At 42.0% G+C, this 11,595-nt stretch overlaps 1 protein-coding gene across 1 annotated transcript; it reads left to right on the forward strand.

Moving 5' to 3' along the window:
- Window positions 1–648: 648 nt before the first annotated feature.
- LOC118497192 (cytosolic carboxypeptidase 3-like) lies at window positions 649–10,264 on the forward strand. The gene is made up of 4 exons (XM_036010929.1): window positions 649–918; window positions 2,384–2,580; window positions 5,513–5,744; window positions 9,766–10,264. The coding sequence occupies exons 2-4, from the start codon at window positions 2,574–2,576 to the stop codon at window positions 10,085–10,087; spliced, it is 561 nt and encodes a 186-aa protein (XP_035866822.1). The 5' UTR covers window positions 649–918; window positions 2,384–2,573; the 3' UTR covers window positions 10,088–10,264.
- The last annotated feature ends 1,331 nt before the right edge of the window (window positions 10,265–11,595 follow it).

The raw sequence follows: 11,595 nt of genomic DNA on the forward strand, positions 1-11,595 counted from the left end.
GAGCTCGATTTTGAATGTGTTCGGTCTTACCACCGCCTAGAAGAAAAGGAGGGTACCCCCAATGCCGCAGGCAGCTTAGAGAATATTACTGGGAAAGGAAACACAGGGCAAAAGTCCCCTGCTGTGTCATGGGACGTGAAGAAACGAGTCCCTGTTCAACTGTGTTAAATATGGGTGATGTCTGTTTAGTTAGGGCCATTGTACTGACATTCAACTTCTAGAAGGTCTTCTATGTGTGTGTCTTAAAATAACACAATAATATGGCTTGTAAAATTTAAATATCCAATCAAGTGTTAAAACCTATATCAGAGAAGAAACATAAATATATTGTTATACCATTCTCCTGCATACCATTTGTTTTATTACTATTAATTACCACTGTTAACTAGTTCTGTTGTTTTTGCCTTAAAGTGTTCATGTAGCATAAAATCAAATAATATATAATTGAAATAAACACCTATTTTATGTTAAGATCATAGTACATGTGTGTATAATGATTTATTACATATTTTACTATGTTTGGGTCTGGTATGGCTGTGCCCTGGGTTGGCCCCCTGAAAAGTTAGCCGTCCTACTACTCATGTAGGTGCCCTTCATACGCCCTAACAGACAAACACTCAGTTCTCAATTTGGACTGTTATTGGACAGGTATTTCTACTGTTTGCTATTCTGTTGAAGCAGTTTCATTTAAAAGGCGTCCAAGGGAAATATGTACTAACATATTTCATGTGTCTGAATGAGACCATTGAAGATAAGCCCAATTAAGTTAGCCCTTAAATATATAAATAATTTTCAAGAACATAAAGCATTAAGTTTTGTTCATCTTAAAATCTAATTTCAGAAATTTTATGGTATAATTTCTTTTTTAGTGAAAATATCTGGACAAGCCCCTCCCTGCCTTCTAAAAGGACATTTGAGGTAGGAGAAGTACTGCCTAACCCCTTTCCCTCTGTTTTGTAAGATTTTGATTTTGAATGAAAGCAACAGGTGAAAGTCACATTCTGATAACAATTGCTCATTGGCTGTCTCCTCACATTCTACACAGTCCTGTGGCTAGGTCAGTTTCACGTACAGGAGTGCCCGTGTGATGTGTTTTGAAGGGTTCTGAGATTTCAATACTCCCACACTGTCCCCGATGGATGCCTTAAAATCTACATCAGACATTTGGTTCTCTGCATTTCTCATTGCATTATCTGAGTTCGTCTTTTTAAAAAGGAATGTTTCTAGCATAAGAAACCTATTTAGCATTTTAGAATGAATGTCTATCATGTATTCCACTATCTGCAATAGTAATTGGACCACTGGTCATGTAGGTATAATACTGTGACCTAAACACGGAAAAAGGAATGATGGGAAGAGAAGTCAGGGCTAACGGAGATAAACTTTGTCGTTGTGTCTAAATCAGTAGTTACTACATCACTAGCTCCCTCGGCAAGTTTCCCTGGTGCTAGGGATAATGTGAATGACCCTCTGACCCGTGGAACAGGCACGTATTTGAGAATAGACTGATATTGTACAGCAAAGGCGTTAGGGTGTGTCCCCCCTTCCTTGGCATATCGCTAAGAACTTGGATGCTGTTCAGTAAAGATGGGTTCTGTTGAAGTATACAAACTCACCTACCCCCAGAATTTAAGTAGGAAACCATCTTGGGCATACCTTACTTGGATCTAGGATTGACTGATTTAAACTAAGATTTATTTTATTTTATTTTATTTTATTTTAATCATTGTTCAAAGTACAGTTTTCTCCCTTTTACTCCCATTCCAGCCCACCCACCCAGATTTAATTTTAAAAAATACTTTATTTATCATATCTAGGGAAAGAAATCAAATGGTATAGCAAGATAAAAGAAAGTAATAGAAGAAGTACTGAAGTAAGGAGATATGAATTCCAGACCTTCCTCTCCCTCATGTTTTTAAAAGATTTTATTTATTTATTTTTAGAGAGGGAAGGGTGGGAGAAAGAGAGAGAGAGAGAGATATCAATGTGCGGTTGCTGGGGGCCATGGCCTGCAACCCAAGCATGTGCCCTGACTGGGAATCGAACCTTCGATGCTTTAGTTTGCAGCCCATGCTCACTCCACTGAGCTACACCAGCCAGGGCCCCTCTCCCTCATATTAACTATGTGATCTTGAAAATGCATAGCTTAATCTCTCTTATTCCCTAACATTCGCTTACATTCCCTCTCTGATGTAACATTGGGGATGACATTGGCCACCCTGCCTCTATCACAGCACTGGCCAGAGCCCCCAGTAAGATACTGTCTGTAAGAATACTCTGCATACTGTAAGTTGTAATATACAAATACAATGTGGTACTACATTCCTCTTGGTTAGAGGGCTCACTGTTGACATTGAAATCAGAGCACCCAATTTTTTTTTAGGTCGCAAAGCACGATTCAGAGGCTTAGCAAAGACCACCTGGGACATCTTTTAGACGCCCGCAAGAGACCAATCCAGGAGACAATTCAGCCCAAGAACACGGATTTGTATGGAAACTGCTTCCAAGTGATATCCTTAAAGCCCGCCACGAGCAAGGCAATTTCCAGTTGGACCAAGAAAACAAGTACACCAATGGAAGGTGGGTTTTTTAGGATTTTAATAAATACAAAGATGGCTTTCACTGTATCATCATTAATAAATCTTACAAAATCAGGATTTGGGGGAATGGCTTTTGTAAACAGGTATGGTTAATAGCCATTTTATTCCCAACTTTGAAAAAATACTTGCCTTATTCAATCTCTGTATGAGTTGAATATAGAAGAAAATTATTTCAGTTTACTATAGCCTTGAAAAAATCTATTTAATTGCCTTACTCCCAATATCTCCTTGTTGATGATCCCTTCCAGTACCATGCAATCCAAAATCAGTGAACTGCTGCTACAGTGTGAATGTGCCTGAGCAGCACTGTGCTAAGTCACAGAAGCCAGACACAGAAAAGTATACGTTACACGAAATCTCACTTTATGAAATGGGAGCTAATCTACAGAGACAAAAACAGATGAGGTTTCCCGGAGTAGGAGGGGCTGAAGTAGGGGATGACGGAAGGATGGACTGGGAAGGAGCACAGAGTCTTTTTAGGGTGATTGTTCCTAGATCGTGACTGTGGTGATTGTTTACAGGCATCTGCAGTGGTAAAGCCAGGGTTTGGGGCCAGAGCACCTGGCTGGCTTGAGCCGTCTGTCTGCTGAGATGGCAGAGGGGAGAGCAGCTGACAGGCTGAAGAGAAGTGAGACTAAAGATGGGGAGACGAGTGAGAAAGCCCATGCAGAAATGCAAGGGAGGCAGAAAGGGAGTCTGAACCAAAGGAGCTGCAGGATAATGAAGAGAGGCAGATCCAAGAGAATCTTTGGAAGTACAATGAATAGAGCATCCCATTACCGGACACCACAAACAGAGGCACGGGAGATCAGGCTGTCTTGGGTCGTTACTTAGATAGCTGGGCAACGGCAGTGTTCCTGACTGAGGCGTGGAATGCAGGAGGAGAGGGGCTGCGATGGGCAAGTTGAATTAGAAGTGTCTGTGGGGAAACGCAAATGGAGATGCCCAGAGGGCAGATGAGTAGGGACTCAGCCACGCTTAGACTGAAGAGTAACAAGTATTAGGGTCATCCGTGGCTTGTGGCAGCTACAGGTGCAGCTGTGAGTGCTCAGAATAAAGCATGTGGTGAGAAGAGGCGAGCCCACGGGACGGAATCCCGGGGAACAGCCCACTTAAAAGTCAGGCAGAGGGAGAGAAGCCCACGTAGGACACCGAACAAATGACCAGAGGAACAGGAGTAAAATGGGGCGAGAGCGGCACCCCAGACACTTGAATTGCTCAGTGAATCAAGGGGGGAGTCTTTCAAGGCCCTGGGAATAAGCAACAGCAGCGAAAGCAAGTACAACAGGTCAATGGCTTGGGAAATGACAATTTCACTGGTGCAGGGGGAGTAGAAGCCAGACTGTAGCAGGGGAGAAGTATACAGGGAAGGAAGGCGATGATGGTTGTGACTATTGACTATATTTTGACAAATGTGAGAAAGGGGGTAGTAATTAGAATTACTGTATTTTGCTGTGTATAAGGTACACTTTTTTGAGGGGAAAATAAGGATGAGCATTATACATGGGCAGTACTAAATCTGTACCTATATAAATGCTTTTAATTATTTTATTTAGGCTTATGCATTAAAAGTATAACTCTAGAAAGCAGTAATGATATCCATATGCAAAATAATAACCTGGAACATGATAATCAGTTTTGTTTCTAAATATAAATAAATAATTGAATTTAAAAGTTAAAATGAAAGATTTTTTTTTCCTGAAAGTTTGGGCCAAAAACATGGATGCGCATTGTACACCGGAGTGCATTATCCACAGCAAAATATGGTATGTCCTGAAGACATTGACGGTCATTAGGGCCAGATGGCCAGTGACGGTTGAGTGAATGCACTTTTGGACTTCGTTTTAAAAAATTTCAAGAGTTAGAATAGTGTAAGAAACTCCCCCTTAAACCCATCACTTTGCTTCAATAATGTGATTTATTTTTGCTGGTGTGGCTGATCAGTGTTTGGAATCCATCAGTTGCACTTGCAGAAACGGTTTTAGGTAGCTAACGGACACATCCCATGTGGGTGAAGCATGACCCAAAGACAGAGCAGGGGCGCCTGGAATGAGAGGCCTGGCTAACAGAAGGCACCCTGCAAAGGGCGGGGTTTGTTTTTACCAAATTCAAAGAAGCAATGACTTGGATACAAAGCTGTCTGGCCACAGCCACCACCCTGGTCCAAGCTATCACCCTCTCTCCTGGACCATCTCACTGACCTTCCAAGAGAAGGGGGTATCATTTCAATAACCTTCCTGCTTGTCCAGACTTGCCCTATTTAGTCTACTCTTAACTCGGCAACCAGCATGTTCTGTTGCAACAGATCTAGGAAGTGACACTCCCCTGCTCACAGCCCTGTGCTTGCCCCCGTTTCACATTCAGTGCCGGTCAGAGTCCTCACAGTGGCCTCTGAGCCCTTGTGGAAACTGAGCCTCACTGCACCTGTCAGAGCTCTAGTCTCTTTCCCTTTAGTTCATGCTCCTTTAGCCACTGCACCGTCGTGGTCTTCCTTGAACACACACTCCCACGCTCCCAGCTCAGGGCCTCCGCACTCACTGTTCCCCTTGCCGGTGAGAATGCTCTCTCCTCAGGAAGCTGCCCACCTCCCTCCCCAACTCCCCTGACACATCAGCGGCACGGGGTGGGGGGGGGGGCCCTCTCTGAACACCTTTTTGAAAACAGAAGTCAACATTTGCCCAGGAATTCTCTATTCCCTTCCCCAGCCTTATTTGATCCCATAAACTTTATCATTATCTAACATACATTTTACTTGTTTATTTGCTTATTTTCTGCCCCTGTAATTAAAGAATAAGCTTCAGATGGGTAAGGCTTTTTATTTAGACAGGATCCTTGGCACGTAAGGCTCCATGACTAATTGTTGGAGCAGTTCCATCTGTACATCTGTACGTGTTTTTGCGGTTGCTCCCCAGATCTGCATCACAACATAAAAGGCAAAATGAAAAAATCTACAACTTTCCAAAGCAAGAAGACTAGCATAAACTGGACAGATGATGAAAAAAGAATATACAGGAATAAAAGACTGACTCAAACCGAAGAGATACTGCAGTACTTGATCCCTCTCGTAAAAAGCACTAAAAACGTGCAAACCACTCAGATAAAACAGATGCTCAGTCCAAGAACCTGCTTCCAAAACCAGCACCAGTAAGTCAATACAATGTTGTCGTTCTTAACTACTTCAGGCATTCTTTTTAAAGGAAGCAAGGCTAAGTAATTCATTAGCCTAAGAAACCAACATAGACTCTTAAAAATGGTGGCAGCTACATCACGTTGGACAAAGGGACACAGGCCCAAAGCCGTAAGAAAATACTGGGTGTGTGAAGGAGTGAGTTATCGGGTCTTATTTGAATGTTTATCTGTGTGAAACCACTCATTAATTTGAGTCTATGAACAAAGTACGCTCTAATAAAGTATGACCATAGCCTGACTTGAAATTTCTCGGGTGTGCTTAAACTTTATGATCCTAAGAGGCAACCAAAATTAGAAACAGTTAATTTGAGTTACTTCAGCTTATCGATACTCAGAGGAAGACAGAAAGGATGAGACCAGATTTCTTTTAAAGATAAAAAGAAAATAGAACCAACACTAAAACCAAAGGAAATCTATGTACCATGTTTTTAGGACTATAAGATGCACCGGACCATAAGACACACCTAGGTTTTAGAGGAAGAAAATAGGAAAAAAAGTTTTGAAGCAAAAAATGTGGTAAAACTATTTAATAACCTGTGACCCCGCTCCACTGCTGCCAGCCCCCCATAGTGAGCCAGGTAAGCTACATTCAGACTGTAAGACACACCCCCATTTTCCTCCCAAATTTGCGGAGGCCAAGTGTGTCTTATAGTCCAAAAATACGGTAAATAAAAGTAACACAATGACAAGCAGAAAATAATAAATACAACACTAGTATTATCAACAAATTTTGAAAAACTGCTTTCTACGTACTAGACCCAGCCCTATGTTTACATACGTACACACGTTTTCCATTCTATCCATGAGGAAACTGAGGTACAAAGGAGTTTGGTAATTGTCCGAGGTCACGCCGCCAGTAGGTAGCAGAATTGGATTCAACCCCTGCTAGACATTCTGACTCCAGAGTCTCTCATTGCTACGCTTTCACATTTCGCTTTTTAATATGAATGAAAAACGGGACCAATATACTTACCGTATTTTGCCATGTATGATGCACACTGTTTTGCCCAAATTTTTGAGGGAAAAATAAAGATGCATACTGTACATGGGCAGTACCTGAAATACCTTGTATCTGTCTGTTCCTGTGTTTTGCACAGGAAATTTGTCACGTAAAATTTCTTGACCCATATGTTCAAAAATAAATGCTAAAATTCCTTTATAATACAAAAAGCAAGTATCTAAATGTAAATAAATAAATAACAAAATTTAAAAATTAAAATGAAAAGATTTTTTTCCTGAAAGTTTGGGCCAAAAATGTGGGGGCACATTATACATGGGAGTGTATTTCACATGGCAAAATACATGGTAATGTTAAAAGATAACTTACAAATCAATTCTAAAATTATGAATATTTCAATAGGAAAATGGGCAAAGGCTAGGAACTAGAAATTCACAAAGAGTTAAAAAAAAACATAGGCAATGAACATTTTAAAATGTTCAATCTCATTTAAGTCCAAAGAGTGCAAATCAAAACAATAATGAAATGCTATTCATTTTTGCTTCTCAATGAAAGAATTCATTCACTAATTATTGGAATGTAAACTGGTACAGAGTTTCTGGAAGACGGCTCAGCAATATAAATGAAAAATCCTTCATATCTTCATTCATTCTGATAAGAAATTCTACCTTTAGAAATTGATCTTAAGGGAAAAAACCTAGGTAGGGGCTACACAATTTCTATAGTGATGTTCATTTCAGTATTGTTTACAAAACCCCAAGGAAAAAAGAACCAATTTGAAAAAGCAGGGTAAAGTAGAATCAGTCTATCTGATTTGAACACCTTTTATATAACTACTGTAATCAAGAGTATAGTATCGGAGGGGAATAGACATCTTGATCAATGGAACCAAACAGAGAACCCAGAAATAGACCCATACAAATCTGCTTGACTAATTTTGACAAAAGTAATACGATGTAGGAGAGAGAATTTTCAACCAATGTTGCTGGAGTAATTAGTCACCCAAAGTCCAAAAAAATAAAACTTAACTTAAACTCATTTCTCATACAAATAATAATAATTCAAACTGGATCATGGACTTAACCACACAATAGAAATCTATAAAACTTTTAGAAAACTAGGAACTCTTCATAATCTAAAGTTGGGCAAAAAGTTATACTTTACAACAAAAGCATAATCCATAAAGAAATATTGATAAATTAGACTACATCAAAATAACAGTGTTTGCCCTTCACAAGGCCTAGTTAAGAGAATAAAAAGACAAGCTATAAAGTAGGAGAAAATATTCATAAACCACATAAACAAGAGACTAGTATATAGATTAAAGAGGTCTCAAAATGTAACAGTAAGAAAACAAACATTTCATTCAGAAAATGAGCAGAAGATATAAGCACATCTCATCAAACACAACATAAGATGGCACATAACCACACACACAAAAAAAACATTCCACATCCTTGGCCATTAGGGAAATGCAGATTAAAACCACAATGAGATAGCTACACGCTATCGGAAGAGCTAAAATAAAAAGCGGTGATAGCACTGAGCGCTGACGAGGATGCAAAGAAACTGGGCCTCTCGTGCATTGCCGGTGGGAACGTCAAATGGTGCAGTCACTCTGCACAACAGCTTCACAGCTTCCTTTAAAACTGCATATATGACTGCCCTATGACTCAGACATTGCGCTCCTGGGCGCTAATCCCAGAAAAATAAAAAACTTACATTCACACAAAAACCTGTACACAAATGTTCACAGCAGGTTTATTTGTAATAGCCATGATTCAGAGAGAAACCACGTGTCCTTCAATGGACGAGCCATTAAACACACTGTAGTGCACCGGGTCACCGGCTACTCACTGCTCAGGAATAATCAGGAATGGACTACTGATACACAGGCTAGCCTGGATCCGTGCCCAGACAGCTGTGCCGGGGGAGAAGGCCAACCCCAAACGTTACGTTCAGTGTGATTCTGTGCATATAACATTCCTGAGATAACAAAACTACGTAATTCAGACAACAGATTAATGATTGCCAGGAGTTTAGGAGGGGATGGGCAAGGAGGAAGGTAGGTATGTCTATAAGAGGAAAATACGAGGGACCCGTCTGCACCTTGACGACCAGTAGCAATGTCCTGATTATATTACTGTACTATCGCTCTGCAAGGTATTCCACTGGGGGAACTGGGACAAAGGCTACCTGGGACCTCTCTGTGTTATTTCTTCCAGCTGTAGATACGACTACAATTATTTCAAAATTACAGTTTTAATTGAAAATATAGTTGATATTTTTGGGGGAGAAAAAAATGAATTCGAAAGAAAACTGAGACACTGTAGGTGGCTGCAATTTGTAATTTACAAAACCTCCTTCTCTGGAGGAAAACCTCTCTTTCTTGGACTTAGACTGATTTTTTTTACTGGCTGTAGAAAAAAAAAATCTCAGTGTATGTACAATGGGTCCATTCTAAGAGAATAAGGTGGGTTTGTGAAATTTTAGAGAATAGTCACTTCCACTTCCACTCATTCCATGTGAGGAGCTGAGGCTCGGAGTGACTGTCCCATCAGGAAGCCTGGGGTCAGGGCAGGCCTCCAAATAAATGTATCCTCCAGGCATTTAGAAATGCGGATCTGGCCCTGGCTGGTGTAGCTCAGTGGATTGAGCATGGGCTGTGAACCAAAGTGTCGCAGGTTCGATTCCCAGCCAGAGTACATGCCTGGGTTGCAGGCCATAACCCCCAGCAACCTCACATTGATGTTTCTCTCTCTCTCTCTATCTTCCTCCCTTCCCTCTCTAAAAATAGATAAATAAAATCTTTAAAAAAAAAAAAGAAACGCGGATCTGGAGTTATCCTGAAAAATCATCACCAGGGATGAGGACTTAGAACATTCTCGTAGAAATGGCGGTAAAACATCTTCAGGGAGGATGATCTCCCCGAAGGAGAAAGAAAATAGACTGATGCTATCACAAATACCTAGGGTACATAGATTGGGCAAAAACTCATACGTTTTCTTTCTTCCCTAGAAACCCAGCTACTTGTGTGAACGAAAAGAGATACAGCGCCACTTGGGTACCACCCAGACACTCCCCTTTTATGAGCCAAAGGAACCTCATGGTAAGCTCTTCAGAATGGCTCCAGCCTGTGTCCCAGAGGTCATTTTCAAGTCTGTCAACTTTCAAAGGGCAGGAGGAAACGTGTTCTCGCGTCAAGGCCATAAGGACTAAAGGCATGACACCCGTCCACAGCAAATGGGAGCCCCCTTCCTCGAGTTTTGAAAAAGATGCGACGATTATCAGAGGCAGGAGTCTTCAGGCTAAAGAACCCAACCAGCAAAGCCCTGTGTAGTCGCTCCCCCCTCCCACTGAGAACAAGGGTGAGCAGCCAGATAAGAATGATGGACAGCCCACCTTCCATCTGGAGTTCCAAAGGCAGAAAGAATGTAGCTTCACGCTGCTCTGAACACTTCGCATGAAAGGTCACTCGTGCTTGCCTATTAAAAAGAAAAGAAAGAGAGAGAAAAGCCCTCTGTCTGCCCTCTGTCTGCCTCTGCCCCCCAATGCGTGCGCGAGCACAGCCAGACTACGGAGTCCAGACACCCATCTTCTTTAGCGGGGTACCTTTCAGGGACGGACTCAGAGATCTGGGGAGAACACAGAGGATTTCAAATCTTCTCAAGTGTTTATATTTAATTTTTCTCAGGATGGGAAAAAATTCTCATTTCACCCAAAATGATCTATGTATCCAACTCCAAAAGCCAGGAGCTCAGGGGGGAATGAATGGCCTGTCCTATCTGTCACTGACTTGAATGTCCCCACTAGGCACTTGAGTGAATCAGTCAACAAACACTTTCTGCATTTCTGTTACATCTGTAGTGTGATAGAAAACACTGGGGATTAAAAAAAAAGACATTTCTCCCCACTAGAAGATTGCTGTATAATTGTACACACAAAACATACATGAGTAAAATAATTACAGAATAAGACAATGCACAGTGCAGTGCTAACATTTGAACAATTTGAAAAATACTATATATTGGAAGATGCTGATTACACAGAGCAAAAGTTTGGCACAAGATGGCCCTGAACTGTGTAGGTTTGTAGGTGATGGTTTGCAATAGTTATTTCACTCCTCACATTTTAGCAGAAATGTAAAAGGTGACATGGGCAGTGTCCTTTGAGCCACTGAATGTGCAGCTTCAGCTTCGTGCAGGTGAAGCCCCCTGTGGTTTGTCATTCAGGAGACAAACTGCCGACAAACAGGCGTGCCAGCCGGTGGGGGTCAGGGGGTGGGGGGTGGTGGATGAGAACCGACCCAGCCTGCAGCCGCTGTCAGCGACGGCACCCATCACGGGGGAGGGTAAGAAGCCCGAGGATCGGGTAGGAGAGGGGACCTTGCCGGCACAGGCCACAAGCCTAATTAGGTCACTGTAGCCAGATGGGACTCGAGAGGCTGAGGTTGGGCAGCCTCCTCTCCACAATATTTTCAGTAGCCAAAGGGGATTCACGGAGAGCTCGTTGGGATATTAAACAGTAAGTATGATGTTTTTGTTTTGGTTTTTAATAGACTAGTTTACAGAGTTTTAGGTTCATAGCAATACTGAGCAGGAGGCACGGAGATTCCCCGTGTGCTCCCGGGCCCCTGGAACCACAGCCCACCAGAACGCTTCATCTGGCACAACTGACAAGCCTCCGTTGGTACCGGGCATCATCATCCCCCGAAGTCCCTATTTCCACCAGGCTCCACCCTTGGTGCTGCACGTTCCATGGGCTTGGACACACGTATGAGGAAACGTGCCCATCAGTACAGTGTCATGCAGAGTGGTCCACTGCCCTAGAACTTCCCTGTGCTCTGGC

The sequence above is a fragment of the Phyllostomus discolor genome, chromosome 10 (genome assembly GCF_004126475.2).
Source record: "Phyllostomus discolor isolate MPI-MPIP mPhyDis1 chromosome 10, mPhyDis1.pri.v3, whole genome shotgun sequence".
In the NCBI taxonomy this organism is placed as follows: Eukaryota; Metazoa; Chordata; class Mammalia; order Chiroptera; family Phyllostomidae; genus Phyllostomus; species Phyllostomus discolor.